This window comes from Eretmochelys imbricata, chromosome 3 (assembly GCF_965152235.1).
Source record: "Eretmochelys imbricata isolate rEreImb1 chromosome 3, rEreImb1.hap1, whole genome shotgun sequence".
Classification (NCBI taxonomy): domain Eukaryota; kingdom Metazoa; phylum Chordata; order Testudines; family Cheloniidae; genus Eretmochelys; species Eretmochelys imbricata.
In genome coordinates this window covers 128,796,742-128,822,831 of record NC_135574.1, presented here as the reverse complement: position 1 = coordinate 128,822,831, position 26,090 = coordinate 128,796,742, and the positions used below count along the sequence as shown (strand labels likewise).

The 26,090-nt window shown below is 45.3% G+C and overlaps 1 protein-coding gene across 1 annotated transcript in view; it reads left to right on the top strand.

Moving 5' to 3' along the window:
• The first annotated feature begins 3,164 nt into the window (after nucleotides 1–3,164).
• The window catches only part of WDR27 (WD repeat domain 27), a 161,132-nt gene continuing 138,206 nt past the window's right edge, over nucleotides 3,165–26,090 (top strand). Inside the window, exons 1-4 of the mRNA XM_077812169.1 lie at nucleotides 3,165–3,359; nucleotides 3,725–3,866; nucleotides 17,809–17,933; nucleotides 24,310–24,423. Coding sequence (XP_077668295.1) covers nucleotides 3,165–3,359; nucleotides 3,725–3,866; nucleotides 17,809–17,933; nucleotides 24,310–24,423 — 576 coding nt within the window. The remainder of the gene's footprint in view (nucleotides 3,360–3,724; nucleotides 3,867–17,808; nucleotides 17,934–24,309; nucleotides 24,424–26,090) is intronic.

Sequence of the window (26,090 nt, the reverse complement as noted above, 5' to 3'; positions counted from 1 at the left end):
GCCTGAGTTGTCCCGCTCGGCGGCCCGTCGGCGTCTCCGCTACCTGAGAAACCGGCCGGCCGATGCGTTTCTGCGCTGCGAGTCGCCGCAGATAGCGGGGGGAGGGGTGGGGGTAAACGGCCGAGAGAGCGAGTCGGGCTCGGCCCCTTCCCCCCACACGGGGAGCGTCTGCGCCCCCGGCGGAAGTGCTCTATCATTATCGGGCCCTAACGTAAGGACCCCCGCCCCGCCGCCGGGGGTGGGGCCCCCACCTGCCAGTCCGGGGGGAGGCGCGAGGGCGTCGAACGCGGCGGCGACAGTGAGTGACGTAGTTGGTTTGCCCAGGTGCCCTGTCTCCATGGAAACAGCGACACATGGCGGTGCCCAGTTTGGCTCCTGTCGCTGCCCCCGCGGTGTGAGCTGCGCGGAGCCCGGACCTAGAGCCAACGTTAAACGTCAAGAGAGGAGCAGCGGGCCCCCGCGTGCACCGGCTGGCGGCAGGGAGCCCTGGGGCGGGAGAGAAACGCTGACCGGGCTGGTCTACACGGGCAGCCGCACCGGAGGTGAAACGAATCCAGCCCCAAGCTGTGCTCGGTCTCGCGCTGTCCCGGCTGCGGCACGTTAGCGGCGGGTGTCTGTTGGAAGCGCGCACCTGATGCCTGGGGCCGCGTGTGAACATCCCCGTCTGCAGGGCGAAATTGACCTGCGCGCGGCTGGGCCGCTCGAGTCCAGTCCAGCGATCGTCTCCCTTAAGCCTTGTTGTCAGCGTTTAAGTCCGGTATGAGCCTTGTGCTGGTCACAGGGGTGAATTACTGCACCCACGAAAAGTGCCCTTGAGTTTTAAGAGTAGGTGTGTGAAATCTGTTCAGGGACGCAAGGGCTTGCGGTGCAATCTACACAATCGTTTTAAAAGAGTAAATTATAATCAAAACGGAAAATATTCTTTAAGGCTTTGGTTCTCAATCTCAACCTTTTTGGGTTCAGGACCCATTGGTAAATCTGGATGACCTGTGGCAACCCAGAAAGTAGGTTTCGTGCCCTCCTGGCCCACCACCCAATATCTGGTTTAGTAAATATTTCTTACCTAGGATATATAATATAGATACTAATGTAATAAGTACACCATGTATACCTAGCAGTGGCTCCTGTCCCACAGGGCTGGCTGGGCTTGGTTTCCCGCTCATTTTGACCTTAGGGGTCACAACACTGCTCAGGCTTGGTCCAGTCCCCCAATGAGGGCCCAGCTGGGCCAAATTTGTGTGAATGGTGTCATGACCTGGTAGATGGGATTGCAATGCTACTTTCACAAATTTGTCCCAGCTGGTCCCCCATTATCCTGATGGAGGGGCAACTGGTCAAACTTGTGTGTGCTGCAACACTTGGAATGGGGAGCCAAGCCTCTCTAGCCCTCTGGGACTGGAGCTACAGGATCTGCCTCTGTGAGGTTAGTATGGGGCAGGCTCTGTATCTTGCCAACTCTGTAATATTTAAAAACCAGACACTCTAGCAGGAGTGCCAGAACCTCCCTGTAAGAATGGCCATACTGGGTCAGACCAAAGGTCCATCTAGCCCAGTATCCTGTCTTCCAACAGTGGCCAATGCTAGGTGCCCCAGAGGGAATGAACAGGTAATTAGCAAGTGATTCATTCTCAGCTTCTGGTAAACAAAGGCTAGGGACACCATCTCTGTCCATCGTGGCTAATAGCCATTGATGGGCCTATCCATGAATTTATCTAGCTCTTTTTTTGAACCCTCTTATAGTCTTTGCCTTCACAACATTCTCTGGCAAAGAGTTCCACAGGTTTACTGTGTGTTGTGTGAAGAAATACTTCCTTTTGTTGCTTGTTAATTTCATTTGGTTCCTCCTAGCTCGTGTGTCATGAGAAGGGTAAATAACACTTCCTTATTTCAGAGTAACAGCCGTGTTAGTCTGTATTCGCAAAAAGAAAAGGAGTCCTTGTGGCACCTTAGAGACTAACCAATTTATTTGAGCATGAGCTTTCGTGAGCTACAGCTCACTTCATCAGATGCATCTGATGAAGTGAGCTGTAGCTCACGAAAGCTCATGCTCAAATAAATTGGTTAGTCTCTAAGGTGCCACAAGGACTCCTTTTCTTTTTACTTCCTTATTTATTTTTTCCACACCAGTGGTGGTTTTGTATCTATCATATTACCCCTTAGTTGTCTCTTTTCCAAGATGAAAAGTCCCAGTCTTATTAATCTCTCCCCATATGGAAGCTGTTCCATACCCCTAATAATTTTTATTGCTCTTTTCTGAGCTTTTTCCAATTCCAATATATATTTTTTTGAGATGGGGTGAAGCACTGGAATAGGTTGGTTTTTAAGGCCCGGCTTGAGAAAGCCCTGGCTGGGATGATTTAGTTGGTGTTGGTCCTGCTTCATTTTTATGTAGTTCCCCTTTTTGAAATTAAATGCCAGCTCCGCCTCTTCACTCCAAGAGCCCACTCCCCATTCGTTCCTCTTCCCTCCCACCCCTGTCGCTTGCTGCTCTTCTCCCCTCCTCTGCCCTGGTAGGGAGGGAGTCATTTGCGGAGCTGCGGCTGGGAGCTGCAGCCGCCTGATGCTGGTAGGAGCCAGCCTTGGCTGTGTAGGGACTGGTGCAGGTGATGACCCAGTGCCTCCCCCACCCGCAGTAAGGCTTTAGGTGTCCGGTCAGGAGATGTGACCGGACACTGTCAGGTCCCCTCTTTGACCAGACTTTCTAGTTATTTAAAAAAAAAGGGCACCTGGCCACCCTATATGTACTCCTTCCCCCCTCTCCCTAGGCTTCCCACAGAACTTTTTGACACATTCTGGTGACCCAATTTTGGGTCATGGTCCACAGGTTCTGAGCCTCTGCTTTAAGGTATATCTTATCTAACTTTTCATGCAGCACACTGTCAGATTTTTGGAATTGTTCTTGTAATATTGTCATTCCTCTACAAGACATCACTGGGCAAAATCCTGCAAGATGCGGACAGCCTCTTTTGTAAAACTGGGTACTCTTTATCTCCAGTTGTTCAAGGTATTTGGCACTTTCAGAACCGGGCACAATGTCCAGTAATCTGTCTCTGGGAGTATTCTATACTGGATGATTCAAAAGACAGCAAAACAGAAAAAACAAAAAAAATTCTTAATGAGAATTTTTAGTGATATTCTAATGTGATGTTTATTTCAGCTGTCTTATGGAGAGCCCAGTGGACCTTTGTTTTACTGAAGAAGGATGTAGCCATGACATAGTTCTTGAGAAACAAATGTTTAGATCCAAAGTGCCAGAGTCTCATGTTCAACTTGCTTGTAATCTACATTACTGTGCTTTTCCTTTGAATGGAAATGAGCTATGCATCTGGAATACTGGCGATAACCCTGCTCATCATCAGGTAAAACCCAAAACTTGTGTGTTTAGATTTTCAGTATAATAATTTAAAAGTGCATTAAAATGGATGAGGGGGAAAAAAGAAAAATGTTGGGTTTGGGTACATCATTTTTTGTAGTGTAGGCTATTGTCCTTACTAGACTCCATATTTTATATTTGGAATGTGGACAATTATTTGACTGTTTTTTTGGCAAGCATGGCAGTAAGCCATAATGCAGTTTGGTGAATGGATTTTAATCATTAAAGAAAATTCAGTTTGGATGAATAATTGAATGTTGCTAGTTAGCAAATAAGAGGGGAAAAATACAGCTTTGTTTTCATCATAATTGGAAATGACCTATGGACCTAAAAAAATGTTATATTTGCCAGCCATTGCACTTGGCAGGACATCACCATTCAATCACGGCACTGGCGTTTGGAAGTAAAATCAATCCACTTCTTGTCTGCTCTGCTTCCTGTGACTATGTGATCGTATGGAACCTGGATGAGTGCACAAAGAAAGCACTACAAGGTAATGTGTTTTTATAGAAAAGTTACTTTTGAGTAGCAAGTGGTAAATGTGACTTCTTAAGGCTAGATTCTGCCACCCTTAATCATGATGAATAGTACCTTATTATTTGATTAGCCTGATAGGCATTACCATGGATCAGATCAGCAGTCTTTCTCCTGAGGGAGAGGTTTGTAAGACTCCTTTTACTATTTAACACCCTCCTGAGTAAAGGGTAAAAAGGGAAGATATGAGTGCTCAGCATAACATTTGGATGTTGAGAACAAAATTAATCAAGGAACCAAAAAACATGAAGAGAATAAATTCTTGAATTACCTATAGTCTGAACTGAATTCAAACCAATGCTGGGAGCCTCTGTAACAAACAAGAGGAATTGGAATTGCTTATTTATGAGCATAATTTCAATCTAGCTGGTATTACTGAAACCTGATGGGATGATTCATGATTATGGAACATTTAACAAAAATGGTTAGAACCTATTTAGGAAGGATCAAGTCGGCAAATGGGGAGGGAGGATGGCACTCTGTCAAAAATGGCATTACCTGTGTGAGTTACTTATAACTTGAATATTATCTTGAATGCTCATGGATTAATGTCTTAACAGATAAAGTACAAGGTGGACTATTAGTTGATGTCTGCTACAGACCACCAAATCACAGTAGGGAACAGGATAACTGCCTCCTTACGCACTTATCAGTAATGTGTAGGGGGGAAAAAAAGCTATGTGATCCTGGGGAGGATGTCCATTTGAGTGATGTATGCTGGAGGTCTCATGCTGCCACTACTAAACATCCTTGGATTTTCTAAACCTTATAGATAACAATTTTTCTAACTCAGTGTTGCAACCAACATAGGGGAATTCTTTTAGACCTCCTCTTAACAGATAAAGAGGAACTGATCATAGAACTAAAAATGGTAGCTTAGCTACAAGTGATCACATATACAGTGTTCAAGAAAAATAAAGTCCAGACCAGGTAGAGGGTATGTGTGTGTGGGAGAGAGAGAATATGATAATTGGGAGTCATTTAAGAACCCCTTACTGGATGCCCCAAAAGCTACAATCAAGGAAGAAGGCCATAATGGTTAAAAATACCCTCTGTACCAGATTGATAAGTGAATGCAACTATACAAAATAAAATGTATAACTGAAAGAAAAGGGAAATTGATAGCACAGTATATAAATCTGAAGTTTGCAATTGTAGCAAATTGCTAAGGGAAGCAAAGGGACACAAAGACCTCTATAGCCAGCAGAGTTAAGGACAATAAAAGGCATTTTAAATATATTTGGGAAACATAATCCTGACAATGGTATTGCTCCATTACTAGATAGAAATGGCAGAATTATCAATAATGCAGAAAAGGCAGAAGTGTTAATATTTATTATTCTGTATTTGGGGAGAAAAAAGTAGATGTCATAGTCTTATCATGTGGCGATGTGAAAACTCTTTTCATTCCACTCGTATCTGTAGAGGATGTTAAACAGCAGCTATTAAAGTTTAGACTTTTTTTTTTTAAAGCAGAAGGTCCAGATAACTTGCATCCAAGAGTTTTAAAAGAGGTTGGACCATTAACATTGATTTCTATTAAGTCTTGGAACACTGGGGAAGTTCCAGAAGACTAAAAGAAAATGGTAATTCTCGGCCTGTTTGCCTGATATTGACCCCAGGCAAAATAGTAGAGCAACTGATACAGGACTCGATTAATAAAGAATGAAAGGAGGGTAATATAATTTAATGCAAATCAATACATGTTTATGGAAAATCGCTCCTGTCAAACTAACCTGATATTCTTTTTGAGAGACTACAGGTCTGGCTGTTAAAAATAATAGGGTTGATGTAACGTACTTAGGTTTCTGTAAAGTGTACGATTTAGTACCGCTCAACATTTTGATTAAAAGCTAAAATAATATAAAGCAAACATGGCACACATTTTCTTTTTGCGAATACAGACTAACATGCCTGCTACTCTGAAATCTGTCATTAAAACCTGGCTAACTGATAGGTCTCCCAGTGTAATTGTAAATGGAGAATTGTCATAGCGAGCCTTTCCAGTGGAGTCCCACAGGGATCAGTTCTGTACTTGTTAATATTTTTATCAATGATGTGGAAGAAAACACACAATCAGAACTGAAAAAAGTCTGCAGATGATACAAAACTTGGAGTGGAAAATAATGAAGAAAACAGGTCACTGATTCAGAGCGATTTTGGATTGTTCAATCAACTGGGCTCAAGCAAACAATCTGTGTTTTGAATATGGCTAAATGTATACATCTAAAAAACAGGAAAGTGGGCCATGCTGTCAGGATGGAGCATTCTGTCCTAGGGAGCAGTGACTGTGAAAAATATTTGGTGGGCATGGTGGATAATCAGCCGAACATGAGTCCCGGTAAGATGCTATTGCCGAAAGAGCTAATACAATGCTGGGATGCATAAACGGGAATCTTGAGTAAGAGTAGAAGAGGTTATTTTATCTCTGTTTGGCAATGGTGCAACTGTTGCTGGAAGACTGTATCCAGTTTTGGTGCCTGCAATTAAAAAAGATGGTGGTAACTTAGGATATGTCTACACTACGAAATTAGGTCAAATTTATAGAAGTCGGTTTTGTAGAAAGCGTTTTTATACAGTCGATTGTGTGTGTCCCCACATGAATGCTCTAAGTGGACTTAGACGGCAGAGTGTGTCCACAGTACTGAGACAACTGTCGACTTCCAGAGCGTTGCACTGTGTGTAGCTATCCCACAGTTTCCGTTGTCTCCGCCGCCCATTTGAATTCTGGGTAGAAATCCCAATGCCTGATGGGACAAAAACTTGTCACGGGTGGTTCTGGGTACATATCGTCAAGCCCTCCCTCTGTGAAAGTAACTGCAGACAGTTATTTTGCACCTTTTTTCCTGGGTGCAGACGCCATACCACAGCAAGCATGGAGCCCACTCAGCTCACCATATGTCTCCTGGGTGCTGGCAGACACGGTACTGCATTGCTACACAGCAGCAGTTCATTGCCTTTTGGCAGCAGACAGTGCAGTATGACTGGTAGCCATCGTCGCTGTACTCCAGGATGCTCTTTTAGTCGACCTTGGTGAGGTTGGTCGGGGCGCCTGGGCAGACACGGGAGTGACTCAGCCAGGTTATTTCCCTTTTAAGTTTTGTCTCCTGGAGATTTAGTCCTGCCGGCAGTCATACTGCACCATCTTCTGCCGAGCAGCCAGGAGACGACGATGGCTGGCAGTCATACTGCACTGTCTGCTGCCAGCAAGATGTATAAAGATAGATGAAGTGGATCAAAACAAGAAATAGACCAGATATGTTTTGTATTCATTTTCTCCCCCACTCCCTCCGTGAAATCAACGGCGAGCTAAACCCAGGGTTTTGAGTTTGATCCTTGAGGGGGCCATTCTGTTTCTCCTTGATGCAAAGCCACCACCTTTGTTGATTTTAATTCCCTGTAAGCCATGTTGTCAGTCACTCCTCCCTGCGCCAGAGCAACAGCAGACAATCGTTTCGTGCCTTTTTTCAGCGCAGATGCCGTAGCACTGGGAACATGTAGCCCTCTCAGATCACCGCAGCAATTATGAGCACTATAAACACCGTGCGTGTTATCCAGCAGGATATGCAGAACCATAACCTGCAAGAAAAGCGAAACCAGGTGAGGAGGAGGTGACTGCAGCATGGTGACAAGAGTGATGAGGACATGGACATAGACTTCTCACAAAGTATGGGCCCCTGCAATGTGCACATCATGGTGTCAGCTGGGCAGGTTCATGGCATGGAACGCCGATTCTGGGCCTGGGAAACAAGCACAGACTGGTGGGACTGCATAGTGTTGCAGGTCTGGGACAATTCCCAGTGGCTGTGAAACTTTCGCATGCGTAAGGGCACTTTCATGGAACTTTGACTTGCTTTCCCCTGCCCTGAAGTGCAAGAATACCAAGTTGAGAGCAGCCCTCACAGCTAAGAAGCGAGTGGCGATAGCCCTCGGGAAGCTTGCAATGCCAGACAGCTACTGATCAGTCGGGAATCAATTTGGAGCGGGCAAATCTACTGTGGGGGCTGCTGTGATGCAAGTAGCCAACACAATCAAAGATCTGCTGATATCAAGGGTAGTGACTCTGGGAAATGTGCAGGTCACAGTGGATGGCTTTGCTGCAATGGGATTCCCTAACTCTGGCGGGGCAATAGATGGAACCCATATCCCTATCTTGGCATCGGAGCACCAAGGCAGTGAGTACATAAACCGAAAGGGGTACTTTTCAGTGGTGCTGCAAGCACTGGTAGATCACAAGGGACATTTCACCAACATCAACATGGGATGGCTGGGAAAGGTACAGGACACTCGCATCTTCAGGAACTCTGGTCTGTTTCAACAGCTGCAGCAAGAGACTTACTTTCCAGACCAGAAAATAACTGTTGGGGATGTTGAAATGCCTATAGTTATCCTTGGGGACCCAGCCTACCCCTTAATGCCATGGTTCATGAAGCCGTACACAGGCAGCCTGGACAGTAGTCAGGAGCTGTTCAGCTACAGGCTGAGCAAGTGCAGAATAGTGAGAGAATGTGCATATGGGTCTTTAAAAGCACCCTGGCACAGTTTACTGAGTCGTTTAGACCTCAGCGAAACGAATATTCCTATTGTTATTACTGCTTGCTGTGCGCTCCACAATATCTGTGAGCGTAAGGGGGAGATTGAGGCAAATCACCTGGCTGCTGATTATGCGCAGCCAGATACCAGGGCGGTTAGAAGAGTACAGAAGGGCACGGTGCGAATCAGAGAAGCTTTGAAAACCAGTTTCACGACTGGCCAGGCTACGGTGTGAAAGTTCTGTTGGTTTCTCTTTGATAACCCCCCCTCTCCTCCCGGGTTTACTCTACTTTCCTGTAAAATAAGCACCCTCCCTTCGATCACTGCTGGCAAACGCAATCACATTCATGCATTCTTTATTTATTCATCACACAAATAGGGGGATAACTGCTAAGGTAGCCTAGGAGGGGTGGTGGTGGAGGGAAGGACAAGGCCACACAGCACTTTAAAACTTATTGAATGCCAGCCTTCTGTTGCTTGGGCAATCCTCTGTGGTGGAGTGGCTGGGTGGCCGGAGGCCCTCCCCCACCGCGTTCTTGGGCGTCTGCGTGAGGAGGCTATGGAACTCGGGGAGGAGGGCGGTTAGTTATGCAGGGGCTGTAGCATGGTCTGTGTTCCTACTGCCTTTCCTGTAGCTCAACCATACGCTGGAGCCTATGAGTTTGATCCTCCAGGAGCCTGAGCATTGACTCCTGCCTTCTTTCAGCAAGCTGACGCCACCTACCATCTTCAGCCTGCCACCTCTCCTTGTGGTCATATTGTCTTTTCCTGCACTCTGATATTGTCTGCCTCCATGTATTTTGCTGTGTTCTCTCAGTGGGAGGACAGCATGAGGTCAGAGAACATTTCAGCGTGAGTAGGTTTTTTTTGCCTTCTAATCTTCGCTAGCCTCTGGGAAGGAGAAACATATGCAGCTGGTGGAGGGGGGGAAAAAAGGGAGAGTGGTAGTTAAAAAGACACATTTTATAGAACAATGGGTATACTCTCACAGTAAACCTTGCTGTTAACATTACATAGCCCATATGCTTCCATTACAAGGTCGCATTTTGCCTCTTATTGAGGGTATGTTGGTTTGGTGTGAGAGATCACTCACGCAGGACCCGGCAACAGAATTTGGCTTGCAGGCAGCCATGGTAAGCCAAGGTCTTTTGGCTTCTTTAACCTTCATAACATGTGGGAATGGCTTCAAACAGCAGCGCCCTCATTTCCCATACGAAGTAGCCATTAGGTTGGCCATTAAAAATGGGTTGGGCTGCGGTTTCCGGGTTCACATGAAGCAGAAACCCAACTACCCCCCCCCCCCGCCCTCCCCAACCACACACAATTCTCTGGTATGATGGCTTTACCCCTCCCCCCACCATCTGGCTAACAGCAGGGAAGATTTCTGTTCAGCCACAGGCAAACAGTCCAGCAGGAACAGGCACCTCTGAATGTCTGCTTATTAAAGCCACCCTATTTCAACCAGGTGACCAAGAATGATATCACTCTCCTGAGGGTAACACAGAGAGATAAAGAACGGATGTTGTTTGAATGCCAGCAACCACCGGGACCATACGCTGCAATGCTTTGTTCTGCAATGATTCTCGACTACGTGCTACTGGCCTGGCGTTGTAAAGTGTCCTATCATGGAGGACAGAATAAGGCTGCCCTCCCCAGAAACCTTTTGCAAAGGCTTAGGGAGTACATCCAGGAGAGCTTTATGGAGATGTCCCTGGAGGATTTCCGCTTCATCCCCAGACATGTTAACAGACTTTTCCAGTAGCTGTACTGGCCGCAAATGCCAGGGTAAATTAATCATGAAACACACTTGCTTTTAAACCATGTATAATATTTACAAAGGTACACTCACCAGAGGTCCCTTTTCCGTGTTCAGGGTCCGGAAGCCCGCCTTGGGTGGGTTTGGGGAGTACTGGCTTCAGGTCCAGGGTGATAAACAGATCCTGGCTGTTGGGGAAACCGGTTTCTCCACTTCCTTGCTGTGAGCTATCTACAACCTCCTCCTCATCTTCCTCGCCCTCAAAACCCGCTTTCGTGTTGTCTCCTACTCCTTGGATGGAGTCAAAGCACAGGGTTGGGGTAGTGGTGGCTGCACTCCCTAGAATGCCATGCAGCTCATCATAGAAGCAGCATGTCTGGGGCTCTGAACCAGAGCAGCTGTTTGCCTCTCGGGTTTTTTGGTAGGCTTGCCTGAGCTCCTTAATTTTCACGCGGCAGTGCTGTAGGTCGCTGTTATAGCCTCTGTCCTTCATGCCATTGGAGATTTTTTCAAATATTTTGGCATTTCGTCTTTTTGAAAGGAGTTCATTGCCCTTCTGGGGTACTCAAAGTCCCAAAATAAACAATCCCTTCAACGATAGTCCCACATTACTACAAACAAAAAGGCTTTCACCCTTCCTGGTTCAACCTATAATTTGCTGTTCCTCTTATGGATTTCTTCCCTGGAGCCTAGCCAACCCAGGCAGTTATTGCCTCCCTCCTTGAGCTGGATGGCCGCAGCTCTCCTCCTGGAATTGTGTATACTTTTCACTAGTCCATGTCTCTTAAATCAAGAAACCCAGCCCTCTTCCTGGAGCTGGGTAATACAGGCTGTTATTACCGCCTTCCTTAAGGCAGGAGTCTCTCACTCTCCTCCTGGAGCAGGGTGTCCTTTAGTATGCTGTAAAGCCATACCCAGCTTCTTCCTCAGATGACCCTGCTTAGTCCAGAGGATTTCACACCCTTCCCCTGCTGGTGCCTGCCCAGTTAGATGGGAATAAACAGCATACAGGCTAATCCCCATTGCCCAGCTCATTCCTGATTGGTCAGATGAGAGAGGAGCCTTACCCCTCCCTCTCTACAGGGCTCCTGGCCCCAAACCCTTAAAGATATAGTGATGGGATTTTCTCCCAAGCATCACTTATTCCCTACACCACTTCCTCTCTACCCACATTCCCTTTAGGTCCTTATATTAGACATTTCAAACTCTTAAAAGGTCACTTGGGAGGTGGGCAGTCCACTAAATATTACTGCCTTTAAGAGACAGACTGCCACATCACAAAGCCACTAGAGGAAGTTTCCTCTTAATCCTCTAGTAGTTAAGGGTTGACTTATGTCCTGAAGCATGAGAAAATATATATATGTATCTTTTCAAAAACTCCTACTTTGCTTGTTAAAGTCTCTCTTGGTCTCTACTCCCTGTTGAATTTGTAAACATTTGTATTGTGAAGACTTTATAAATGTAAAATATTTTCATAATCATTTGCTTTGTGATCAAGCTCACTAAGGAACAGGAGAGGGGCAGAGACTTGGAGCATTGACATGAAGGAGGAACACTGAGTTGTGGGACATATGGAAAAGGCTGTGGTACTGGGAAACTGGTGTGTAGCAGTGTGTGGAGCCAGGGAGCCTGGATTTATAAAGGGCTTGGGAGCAGGGTTCCTTATTGCCCAGATTTCCTACTTCCTCTACACCTCCTCGTCTCCCCCTTCGCCCCTCAGCAGATCCTGTTATTTCTTTCTTCTCCCCAATTGTCCCCTGCACTTTAGTTCTTGCTTGTTTTCTCTTACCAGATACCCACCATCTGCATAAGGGTAGACGATGGGATTCTTAGTCTGACAAATCTTTTCCCCCCCGATTAACCATGGCAAGTTCATCATACAAAAACTGTCTCAGTAATGGACCTCTACTTATTAGTACTTTACTTTGTTTGCAACCTTCCCCCCCCCCTTTTCTTCCCCACCATTTCTTAGCTCCTACCAGCAACAGTGGACTGAGTTGGGGGAAGTTGCTTGATATAGAAGAAATAAATCAGAATAAATAACTTAATTTTATAAACATTGGAAAAATATTTTTTCTCCAAACTGCCCCAATCATAGCTCAGCACTGGCCAACTCAGATGAGCAGGGAAAGCATAAGAGGAACTTGGCTATCAACCACAGTGGGGATGGGACCACCCGAGTAGATCAACTGTGGTGGTTTATCCCTACAGAGAGATGGGACAAAAAGGCCATTCTGGCACAACTCAAGGCCCACCACAGGATCCCCATGAAGTGTGGGAGCCCAGACAGTCAAAGCTCCTCCCCAGTCAGGTGACTACTTCATGTGCAGTTAACTGGGCCACTTCTAGCTGACTTTAGAGCTTGCAAGATAGAGAAACTGGTGGTGTCAGTACAAGTTAATGGAGTCTGGGCCCACAGCTTAATAGACATGAGGGAGAAACTTCAGGCACCCTATTTTTTCAGTGCATCCATGAGGTGTATGTCTGTACGCCATGAGGCAAGTCCAGCTAACAATACAGAACTGCACGGACATCACTCATGTAGGGGTGGCCCTGAACTTAGCCTACCCTAATATAATTGGGTGATACAAGAAGTTATTACAGGTACTGATGGAATTAGGAAGGGGGGGTGGTCCCTGGAGGGGACAGTGGGAGAGACAGAAGATGCAATGAGAGGAGACCTCCAGGGGTTGGTTGGATTAGGTGGAGATGACAGCTCAGGGGAAGGAACATCAATGCACTCAGGTAATGGTCCCAACCCCAAAAACAATGACCATAGCGAAGGGCCTTCCATGTCCCCAGTCAGTGATCCTACTCATGGCCCATGCCCTGCAGTAGCTCAAGCTAAGGACTAGCACACTCCATCCCCTGATGTAGAGCTGCTTTTGAGCTGAGTTGACTTCATTGTCAAGCAGCAGAATCATTTAACATTTGTCTAGACCTACAAACAGATTGTCCATGTCAACAATAAAGTACACGAGCCACAATTACGAAAACAATAGCCACAGTTTGAATTACAAAGGGGACAAAAAACTGGTTGGCAAAAGACCCACAGACCAGAGAAGACTAGCTGTAACTCTTTGTTCCCAAAAAGTTTCAACAGGAAGTGTTAAATCTGGCCCTCATGATATACTGCAAAGGACATCTTGGGTAGGAAAAAACACTGGAAATGGTGACCCTGAGCTTTTGTTGGCCTCAAGTCCACCAGGAAGTGTGGCAGTATTGTGCTTCATGCCCCAAATGTCAGTGGGTGAATCCCAGGAAGGTCCCTAAGGCCACTCTAGTATGTGCCCCCCACACACATTGTAAGGACCCTATTCAAAAGAGTAGGGATGGGTTTAATAGGGTCACTGGAAAAAGCATGCAAGGCACCAATACATCTTAGTGATCGTGGACTAAGCTTCATGCTACCCTGAGGCGATGCCCCTCTGCTCCACAAAGGCGGCAGTCATCATCACCAAGTTGATAAATGTTTTGCCTAGGTAGGGATTCCTAAAGAAATAATTGCTGGCCAGGGAACCATTTTTTTCTCACAGGTAATGGAAGACCTATGTAATTTGCTGAAGGTGAAAGCCCTAAGAACATTTGTTTATCACTGACAAACTGTTGGAGTGTTTCAATAACACCATGACAGAGATACTTAAGAAGTTTGTGGCCTCCGATCCTCATTAGTGGAATCAGCTCCTACCCTCCCTTCCGTTCTCCATGTGGGAAGTTCCCTAAACTTCTATGGGATTTTCTCCATTTGAGTTGCATTATGGGAGACAGCCCTGGGGAATGTTAAATCTGATTAATGAAACATGGAAGGGACATGAATCGGTCCACCAACTCAGGACACTATATGCTGTGATTAAGAGAGAAGTTAAAATCCCTGTGTGAGTTTGCAAAGAAGAACTTGTTGAAGACTCAACATGACCAAGAGAAGAACTATAACAAAGGTGCCCATATCCGAGAATTCCAAATGTGCCCAGGTGCTGCTTCTGTTACCCAACTCTGAGTCTAAACTGTTGGCTTGGTGTCCGGGTCTCTTTCAAATAATAAGAAGGTTTGGAGCTGTAGATTATGAAGTTCACCAGCCTGGGAAAAGGTAAGTCTCACAAATAAATCACATCAATTTACCAAAGGTATGGAAAGAACAGGAGCAACTCTTCATCACTCCATTGCCCACTGAGCCTGAACTGTGCCACAGTGGTTCTCCAGTTGGGGACTGTATCAACCGGGTAAGGCTTATGACCCCACAGGAACAGCAGATACACACTCATCAGCACATTCCCCTCTGTGTTTTTGGCACCACCAGGCCAGATGCGTCTCGTGCTCCATTATATAGAGACTGAACCTGGCCAGAAAGCGTGCAACCATTACCCAGAAAAAATGTGGGCAATTGTGAGACAAGAGCTACAGAAAATGTTGGCCATGAGGGTCATCCAGGAGTCTCACAGTGAGTGGTGAAGTCCAATAATGCTTGTACCCAGACAGAACAGCTCAACATGATGCTGCATAGATTTTCAAAAGTGAATGCAAGATCCAAATTTGATGTCTGTCCCATACTGCGTGTCGACGAATTGCTGGAGAGGCTGCCAGCTATATATTCACCCTTAACCTATCTAAGGGGTACTGGCAGATGCCCATATCCGTGATTCCAGTGAAAAAACGGTCTTTTTTTAATGCTCCTGGGCTTATTCCAGTTTAGAACTATGCTCTTAGATCTGCATGGGGCAATGGTTGTGTTCCAGAGTTTAATGGATAAGGTATTGTGCCCCCATAGTCAATATATGGCTGCTTATATCAACAATATTGTCATCTAGAGCAGAACCTGGGACAACCATATACATCACCTCCCAGTGGTCCCACAGACAGTCCAAGAGGCCAGGCTGACAGCTAACCTGGCTAAAGGTTGATTAGCCAACCGGGAAGTGAACTATCTGGGGTACGCTGTGGGCAGGGGACAGCTATGCCCATTAGTAAGGAAGGTAAAGGCCTTGTCACAAGGCCAGATCCCCTCTATGAAGAGACAAGTGCACAGCTTCCTGGGGCTAGTGGGATACTATATGCAGTGGTTCACAAACCTTAGCAACCCAAGGACCCCCATTTTGATTTAAAAATTTTCAGGGCCCCCCTGCCCTGTCCCTTCTCTGAGGCCCCACCCCTGCTCATTCCATCCCCCCTCCCGCTGTCGCTCGCTCTCCCCCACCCTCACTCGCTCTCACTACGCAGGGGCATGAGATTGGGGTGCTGGAGGGGGATGAGGGCTCTGGGTTGGGGCTGAGGATGAGGGGTTTGGGGTGTAGGAGGGGGCTCAAGGCTGGGGCAGGAGGTTGGAGTGTAGGGGTGAGGGCTCTGGGGTGTGGCAGGGGATGAGGGGTTTGGGATGCAGCAGCGGGCTCAAGGGTGAGGCAGAGGGTTGGGGTGTGTGTGGGGATGTGGGCTCTGGGAGGGAGTTTGGGTGGGGGAGGGGACGCCGTACTGGGCAAGGGGTTGGGGTGTGGAAGGTGTTCAGGGTGTGGGGTCCTGGCAGTGCTTACTGCGGCTCCCAGGAAGTGGTCGCCAGGTCCCTGTGGCCCCTAGGTGCATGGGCGGCCCGTGAGGCTCTGTGCGCTGCCCCCACGCCAGCAGGCTCTGCCCCCGCAGCTCCCATTGGTCGTAGTTCCTGAGCTGGCACTTGGGGTGGGGCAGCTTGCGGAGCCTCCATGGGCAGCCACAGGGACCTGGCGTCCGCTTCGGGGAGCCACATGGAACCAAGGCAGGTAGGGAGCCTGCCTTAGCCCCGGGCAGGCAACTCTACCAGTGCCTCTTGCACGCTGCTGATCAGCTGTTCCCTGGCATGCAGGAGGTATTGGGAGGGAGGGGAAGGAGTTATCAGCGGGGCCCTTGGACCTCCTGGAGTACGCTTGCGGAACCCCAGAGGTCTGCGGACCCCAGTTTGAGAAATGCTGCTGTCGGTTGTTCCTACCCAACTTTGCCACAATAGCTGCACCCCTAACAGGCTAGTAAAAGATGCCACACCCAGAAAGATCCAGTAGACTGTGGCCTGTGACAAGGCCTTCCAGGCACTAAAAAAAGTCTGTTTTATTACACCTTTTATAAAACAGGAACCTGTTTTATTACACCTTGACTTTTTAAAACCTTTTATTTTACAAACAGACGCATTGGCTGTTGATCTTGGAGATGGACTGTTGCTCCTCTCCCCCTACTTCTTGCATCCTATCGTATATCATAGCAGGAAGCTGTTTCCTTGAGAAGTCCCCTAGTCAGTGATAGAGAAGGTGCTGTAACGGTAAAGTTGGCTGTTGAGGCCTGGCTTTGCTTCCTGTGGGGCCAACCATTCCAGCTAGTGACAGATCACGCACCCCTACGATGGCTACATTCTATAAAGGATCACAATCACTGAGTCATGTAGTGGTATTTGTCCTGCCAACCATACCGCTTTGAAGTACTGCATTGACCCAGTAAAGGTCATAAAAATGCAGCCTTCTTTTCCTGAGACTGAGGGAACTGTCAATACAAGCAAGCCTGGTGACTGAAAAATTATGGGGAAGGGTGTGTGATGCAGTCTACAAGCTTCACACGGAAGCAGGGTGGGGAGTAGACCAATATGGGACAAGGGAGGCTTTGCCCTTCAACAGGTGCAAGGCATATTGCCAGTGGAGGAAGAGTTCAAAAGAGCACTGGTAGCACAGGAAAAAGTGGGGAATGAGCTGCATATGGAATCAGGAAGCGTGGCTGATGCTGAGAGCAGTGTGGAGAGTGGCAACAGCTTTATGAAGGCTGTGCTAACAGGAGGGACTTTGGTGCCCCCTCCTCTCCTTGGGGATTTGAAAGCCTTAAGCAAAATTGACCGAACACAGACAGACTGAGGAGAGTCTGCTAAACCAGTAATCACGCCCCAAGCTAAGGAGATTCAGACTGGTATGAAGTGACCCAAGTGGAAACATATTTTGGGGTAGCTTAGTAACTGGAGCTGGGCACTTTGATATATGCTAGGGCCCTCGGATCTGGTGGAGTGGGTCGGCCCGGGTCCCCCTACCTTGGGCCCCACTTCCCCCTGGCTCCCTTGTAGTAACCAAGCTCTGGGGGAGCAATCGCAGCACAAGGGGGTGATTGAGGCCACAGCTGGTGCCCTCTCAGACAACTAGAGCAGCAGAAACTGTAAAGCAATGACCAGACCACTTTGGCAAGCTGGTCATGAGACCTTCCTGCTTTTGATACACAAGTTAACTTGTAAGATGTCTTCTCCCCCGGCCCCCCCAATATTCTGTTATAAAAAGACAAAAAATGGCAAGCTATTTTGGGCTACATTTGAAAACTGGATGATTTAAATGTTTTTAGTATAAAATTGAGCAAACAGTTCATTCAGATGGTTCCCTAGAAGTTGTCTCCTGAATGTTAATTATAAATTTGGAGGTGAAAGGTAGTAATTAAAGAGTGAAATAAAGGGAATAAAGTCCTGTTTTAAATGAAAAGCTCAACACATCCTTAACTTTTGAGTGGCTATTGACCTGTAGTAGCCATTCAGTTACTAAATTTATAGTTATGCTTTAAATTTAATACTATATTGAAGTGTTTGAATTTTTGTTTTTATGACACAATACTAATCTTTTTAAAATTATTATAGGGTTAATGCCTCGAGGAATTGTTATAGGAACTCTTTTGGGAATGGTGCTTTATGTACGATTTAGTCCAGATGACCAGGCTGTGGCAGTATGTGCTGGAAATCGGATATATATGTTAAATGCAAAGGTGAGTTGTCTTTTCTCTTGAAAATAGATGTTAAAGATTCTAGAAACATGTTCACTTTCAAATTAAACCATACTAATTAAAAGCAACATGTTTTTCAGAAAACCTGATATTTATTGAGCAAAAATGTTCATCTGCTTGTAGATGAAAATTGGCATGGCCTAATGCGTGATATTAGTATATATCCCAGACAATATTAAGATGAAGTTACGGTTCAGAGTATGTATCAGTAACTTAAGGGTAGAAAACATTACAGGGATGTTGTAACTATTCCCAAATTAAGCGTTATAAACTGAGGAAATTCAGAATTAAGGTTACTTTTAAAAGAAATCATCATAAAGCCATCGCAGTTAGTACATTACTTGTGTGCCTGCATATTAGGCTCCTTGCGTCAATGCTGCATGTGCTCACCAGGAGTGCTTTTGTCAATGCACAGTGTTGTGCACCGTGGGTAGGTATCCCAGTGTGCAACTCGTCACTATCCCGTGCAATGTCTTTGGGGAAGTTTTGGCAATGTGTGGCGAAGCAGAAACAAGTCGTGTATGGTGACTGGGAGCAAAGGGTCAACTTTCCAGCATGCAACTTTCTCCATCCCATAATGTCATCCATATCCCATAATTTTTGTGCCTTATTAAAAAATCCCATAAACCTGCACGGCCCTCCTTGCTGTTGTCCATCTGTCACAGAAAAATGGAATGTCCACAGCTCTTTACTACTATCATGAGCATAGCAAGCACAGGACAGAATCCTCCAGTATTTGCAGAGCTGCAAGAAGAACCAAATCGGGGGACAGGACAATTTCATGGAGGACACACTGCTGTGGGACATGGCGAAAATTCAAGGTTGTTGGGTGGCATTCATTCATGGAGCAGCTGCGGCCAGTGAAGTGCTGCTTCTCGGCCCGAGAAATGAGCACTGATGGGTTGGATCACATTGTAATGCAGGCTTGGGATGATGAGTAGTGACTGCAGAACTTTTTGGATGAGCAAGGCCACATTCCTGGATCTGTGTTGCACTCACTCCAGCTCTCCAGTGCGTGGACATCAGAATAAGAGCAGCACTGACAGTGAAGATATGAGTGGCAATCTTACTGTGGAAACTTGCAATGCTTGATTGCTACCAGTCAGTGGGAAATCATTTTGGAGTTGGAAAATCCATTGTGCAGGCCGTTGACACCGACTCTGTGGAAAAATTAGCGGGTGCTCTGCACCCACCGGCAGCCAAGCTCCCCCCCCGAGCTCACTGCGTCCCTGCTCCTCCCCCTCCCAGCACTTCCTGCCCGCCGCCTAACAGCCGCTTGGTGGCGCTTAGGACTTTCCGGGAGGGAGGGGGAGAAGTGGGGATTCGGCGCACTCAGGGAAGGAAGCAGTAAAGAGGCAGGGCAGGGGCGGTGACTTGGGGGAAGGGGGTGGAATTGGGGTGGTGCAAGGGTGGTGTAGGGGCAGGGCCAGGGGTGGGGGGTCGGCACCTATGGTTGACATGCAAGTATGCGGGGCCATTAATCCCCTCCGGCTCTTGGCAATTTGCAGGATGTAATGGATGGATTTTCAGCAGTGGAGTTCCTGAAATGTGATGGAGTGATAGATGGCACACACATCCTTATTTTAGCACTAGGCCACCTTGCCCCAGAGTGCATCAACAGAAAAAGCTACTTTTCTATGGTTATGCAAGTGTTGGTGGATCACTGAGGATGCTTCACCAACATCAACATTGGCTGGTCAGGGAAGGTATATGATGTTTGTCTTTTTAAGAACACAGGACTGTTAAAGTTACAAGCTGGGACTTTCTTCCCCGACTGGTGGATTAACATTGGTGATGTTGAAATGCCAATAGTGATCCTGGGGGCCCAGCCTAACCCTTGTTCCTGTGGCTCATGAATCTGTACACTGGCCACCTCAATAGCACCAAGGAAAGATTCAACTACCAGCCCAGCAGGTGTAGAATGATAATTGAATGTGCTTTTGGTAGATTGAAAAGACAATGACATTGTTTCCTCACAAGACTGGATGTCAGTGAGAAAAATAATCCCAGTGGTTATAGCTGCCTGTTGTGTCCTGCATAATATCTGTGTGGCAAAGGGGAAAAAATTGCCACTGGGGTGAATGCAGAGGAAGGAGCCTCAGTAAGTGTGCGAAGGTGGAGCAGCTTGAACAACCAGACACAAGGGCTATTAGAAAAGCTCAGCACGGAGCCATACAATTCAGAGTCCTTTAAAGAGCACTTTAACAGAGAGCCACAGTAGTGTGTTGTGGTGCACGGTGTTCTACCTGGCCCTGCAGTTTTGGAGTCTGTTAGGAATTGTGTGGTGCTTGGTACACATCTATGACTATAACACTGTCAATGCACCTATTGATTTTGTGGTGCTTGCTGTACATTTATGATTTGATTATTACGGTGTTTGTCCCTGTTCCTGTGAATTGTCACGTTGTACAATAACAACTAAGTGGATGCTTTCACTACCTCTTGGCACTTTGCAGCATATGTTGTGATCTAATGAAGATAAATTATTTTCCGAACAGAATTTAATTGAGTAACAAAACAACTGCAAAAAAAAAAAAATCTGTGCAATTTTAAAGCAAATACATTTAAAAACTTAAGTTCTGGCCCATTAATTTATTAAGGGGAAATAACATTCATGTCCATTTTGGCTACACATACAGCAATTGTGGCTCGCACAGGTCAGTGTATGCAAAACTGTGGTTGTCCTTACTGTCCCCCAGTGTGGAGTGGAAGGGGTAGGGATGCGGCCCCAAATGCCATGTGGAATCTTGAGGGTGCTGTAATGGAGTTCTGCATGGACTGCAAAGATATGCAAGCCTGTGTTTGTTGAACCTGTAGGTCCACAAGAGTCTGCAGCATCAGTGTTTGCTGCCGGCGAAGCCCCATTATGTCCTGGTGCGTCTCCTCCTTTTTCCTGCAGGGACTTCTAGGCCTTTCTCTTGTTTATTTCCTTCTCCATACAGTCTGCAATATTCAACCTGCAGGGCTTCTATTCGTGGTCTGGTGCAGCAGTGGCTTGCAGGATATCTCTGAACATGTCATCCTGAGTCCTCTTCTTTCTCCTCCTTATCTGGCTAAGACATGCTGCAGGTACAGAAAGGGAACTCCTCAAGGGTGCAATGACAACTGCTGAAGTATCTTTGTCAGTATAGTCACAAAGAAAGCGAAAATTAAGATTCAGAACACCCTTCCCTTGCCCCCCTAAAATTTTAAAGAAGACATGTTTATTGACACTTGTGCTTCAGAGTGTTTGTGCATGACACCACTCAAAGTACCAGCCATGGTTAGTATGACCCACCAGGGGCAAGGGGAAATGAGTAGGGATTTGCTTAGTTATCTGAAACTATTTGCATAGGGCAATGACACTGAATACTGGCACCGTTTTCCACATGTAGTGGTGATTTTAGTCAATATCTCACTGCTGAGAATAACAAGGGGACAAAGAGGACAGCTGCTGCTGGTGTCCCTAACATGGATCCGCAGGATTGGTGCTACCTCCCCAGCTTTGAAACAGTCTCTAGGAGGAACTCTTTCTGTGTGCCAGACCCGCAAGGGGTCTCATTCTTCCTCCAGGGTAGACCACACAGCCTCACCTTTAGGACTCCAGCACTCCTGCTTCACACCATGAGCTCTGTTTAGCAAATCCAGATGTGATAGGCTCCTGTTGGAGACTTGCACACTCTTCAGGGATTAATGCACCCCCTGAAGCATTTGTAGTGACACTCAAACAGTGTTACCAAAACAGTAGGGTTTATTAGTTAACTGGAACACAGCATAGGAAGTCCTCCAGGTTAGCATAGAGAACTGAAGGTTAAAGCATAGCCCAAGTCCATTCTGGTTACCCCTGAGACCAGCCATGCTATAGTGAACCCAGTTGTTCAAACTCTGTCTGTTTCTCAGTCCGACCTCTTTGGTCAGATCCCAGGTGAGAGCCCTCCTCCTTCCAGCAGCCAACCCTTATCCTCCCACCTCCCCAGTCCTTTGTTTTCAAGCTGGGGGCTGTTGCTCAATTTCGCTGCTGAGAGATGTGGAAATCCATCTCCTTTTGGGTTGCTAGATGTCCATTGTCTTCTTGAATTCTCCATTGATAGGGGATTGGCCTCAGCCAGTCTTTTTTTTCCTTTTTCCCCCAATGACTCATTCAGCCTCAGACAGCAAGGCAACAATCATACCATTGTGTCTTAGCCTGCCCTGAGAGCAAACAGTCCTTTTCCACCCCTGAGTAACAATTAAGCACATATGGGAAACTGAGGCGTGCATGTAGGGTTCATAAAATTATTACAGAAATTTCCACTTTGCCAGTGCTAAAGGCACCTGGCCTATTTGCCGCTAGCCTGTTAACTTAGGCAGGCACCACTGCAGTAATCACAGGCTGGCATGAGAAAGTTTCATACTGTGGAAGAAGAAATAAGGCTGCCATCCCTAGAAGCCTTCAGGAGAGGATTGCAGGGTACTTCTATGAAAGTTTCATCCAGGCTCTCTCAGGAGGATGCAAGGGACATTGCTGTGTACATCAACAACCTGCTCTGCATGTCCCCTTCCTCTCCTAGCCTGATTCTACAGGGGAATAAAAGCAGATAACAATTCTACTTCTTTGTTGTACCACTACCCCTCTTCTAGTATGAGTAAATTAATGAAAAGTCAGTAGCTGTGTCCTGCTAAGTTGGAAGTGCCGTCACTGTAATGGAAATTAACGTACATATTTACCTTCACCATAGTCCAATAAGTTCTGACAGTTGAGCACAGGTTAACTTGGCTTGTAATACTTGGTTCTGAGATAATTACAACATTCCTATAACGTTTTTGACTCCACAGTTATGGATATTTATTCTCAACCATAACTTCTTTTTAATATGCAGCTTTTTATGTGCGAATTTCCTTATTTTTTTAATTACTAAAAGATTCATACACAAACACTAAACAAAAAACCCAAAGATGAATGCTCTCATGCAGTATCTCTAAGGATCTGAGGATATATAGCATCGGTCTTAAATAATGTTTTTAATTTGAATTTTTAAGGGCAGATACGCCATTACCCCAAAGTAACTAGAGTGGATCAGCTAGTCACCAGAGAAGCACAAAGCAGCCAAAGCATACTAGTAAATCTATCCCTTAATTTGCAGTTTTAATAGCTTGTTTAAAGTCAATTTAAAGTCTTAATGGCTTGCTGTGTTAGTGAGACTGGTGCCTTGTTGCAGTTCTCTCAGATGTGTTGCCTTAATGTACAGTGGAGTTGAGGCAATGGTGCCATTGGAACCTTTCAAACACTTATGACCAAGCTAGCGTGCTGCCCAACTATTACTGCTCTTTACAGATTCCATGTTACCTAGCAGTAAGAACTGTTGACACATGTCCAGTCTTCTTCATACTACAACCAATATAATTGTTACATGCAAATTAGGTGTACAGGAGGTGGTGATTGGTCGAGGTACTTTTTATGTCACAGTGGCCTCTTTTAAGAGTTACTTGAGCTATTGACCTGAGTCTGCGTAGCTTATTTAATCACAGCAATTAGGTACAACAATCATTAATAATTTTGTTTAATTACAACCTGACTTCAAATATGCACAGGATTTCAATTAATTTTAACGATTTGGAAAGTTTGAGTGTTTTATTTTATTGTTAAAATATTTTTTGATAAAGAAAAGATTGACTCAGATGCTACATTTCTTAAAGGACCCATTTTTAAATAGTTTTAATTCCAACTAATAGATTTATTTGTAAATTCTCAGAAAAAAACATTGTACTCAGAGTAAGTGTGGTAAATTTGGAGAGGATACACTGAATTTTTCGTACGAAACAGAGGTTGAATCCCCAATTTAAGTGTAAAATAGAACTCAGTAAAACGTAATGGAGTTGCAGTGCCTCTAAAACTTTGTGTTGTGACCTAGACTCACACTGGAAATAAATTGTAAACAATTATTACATGATTTTGAGAGAAGAATTGGTGCCAAGAAAAATATAGCATGGTATCAGCCTTTAAGAAGTTGGGAGGGGGAACGGGAGGAAGGAAAAATTAAAAAAAAAAAATACAGGCATGTTGATTTATTCTCATTACTGGGGAAAACATTAGCACAAATAATAAGGTGTTTAGGTGTGTAAGTCCATTGAGGATAATAACATAGAAATTTATAGATGAACCTGAAAGTATTTTTATATGTTGTTATGTTTGGAGAAGGGAATACAATAGACATAGTGATTTTTGCCAGTGATGCAATACATTTGGGAGTAAGAAAACAGGTGTACGTGAAATAGTATAATGTGCCCCAGTTTGACATTCTTTTTGTAGTGGTATTTTTTAATTACTTAAGTCAGAACAAATGAAACTTTTTTATGTTGAAGTTTGATCTACTTTTCTTTCTTGTTCAACTAATCACAGAATGAGGCTATATTAACTGAGTTGGAAGGCCATCTGGCTCCAGTGACTGCAGCTGAGTTTTGCACCTGGGAGAGAAATATGCTTATATCAGTCTCTGAAGACAGAAGCTTTAAGGTAAGGAAAACATACTCTACTTTTAACAAATGTAGTCTCTTTGGAGTAAAATGGGCATTTTTCCCTTTAAATACTTAACATAAGAATGGCCATACTGGGTTAGATCAGTGGTCCATCTAGCCCAGTATACGATCTTCCAACAGTAGCTGATGCCAGATGCTTAAGAAGGAATGAATAGAACATGGCAATATATTTAGTGATCCCTCCCCTGTCGTCTAGTCCCAGCTTCTGGTAGTCAGAGGTCTAGGGATGCCCAGAGCATGGGACTGTGTACCTGACCATCTTGGCTAATTTCCATGGATGGACCTATCATCCAGGAACTTTGTTGCCCTTCTCTGTACTTTTTTGTTATGGGGCGACCTGAAATGCTCAAAGTATTGATGGTGGTATTCTCCAGTGGTTTCTAACATTCTGTTAGCTTTTTGGCTGTCACGGCAAATTGAGCAGATGTTTTCAGAGAACTATCCACAGGCACTCCAAGATCTCCTTCTTGAATGGAAACAGCTAATTTAGACCCATCATTCTGTATGTGTAGTTGGAATTGTGTTTTCTGATGTGCATTACTTTTATCAACATTGATATTTAATCAAGATGGTATAAAACAAATACTCATTGATTCCCTGTTCCTTAGTTGAACTGGTTGGGAATTTCCCTCAAAATGATTTTTTGAAGGAAAAAATTCAGGTTCCACAAAATCAAAATTTTTCTTCAGCAAAATCTAAATGAAATATTTTGCTTCAGGTCTGTTTGACCCTAATTGAAATATTTCAGTTTGTTTAACTGAACAGAAAAGTTTGATGTTGACTACTGTGAAATGAAACTACATCTTCCTATGCTGCTGCAGTGCCTCATGGGAGTTTTAGTTTAGGAGTTTTAGTTTGGATGCTTCATACCCCCATTCTCTCCTATGGGCAGGTTCCTTGGCCAGACTACATCTTCCATGATGCACTGTGGTCTACCCTTTGCTCAAGTTACGTGATGGGGAAATGTAGACTGGCTGTGGCGCCCAACCCATAGGGAAAAATTGGAGCCTGAGACAAGTCCCATGAGGTACTGTGGTATCTGAGGAAGATGCAGTTTAATGTCAAACTAACTCAAAACATCCTGTTCCAAGTCAGTTAAATACACTGAAATAAAATGTTTCAATGTAGGAATGTCAAAATGTTTCATTTCATTTTGACATTTCTGAATAAAATTCTTTTGTGACTTTTTGTTCAGTGAAAATTATTGTTTTGACTTCTTATGCCAAATTTGGACAAAAACAAATGTTAAAATATTGGAATTTCCTGCAGGATGGAAATCGGCTTTTCATTCAGATCTAGTCCTTTAATTTATCTTGGTGAAAAAAATAAGTGTATGTGTGGGGATAGTCCAGATCTTGTGGAAAGGGGTATATTGTCAAGAAACTACATCTGCGGAAAAAATTGCCCGTAGTTGTTACTTAGCTCTCATTTTGGTGTCCTCGCACTGCAGTGCAGGGGTCAGCCCTGCACATAGTTCCAGGAAGGTGGCTTTGCCCCTCTGAAAATTCCGCGGCCACTGCTTGTCATCCCATATCTGCATCACAATCCAAGCCCACCACTCAGTGCCTGTTTCCCGAGCCCAGTAGTAATGGTCCACTCTATGAAGCTGCTTAGTGAATGACAACATCAGTCTTGAATTGTTTC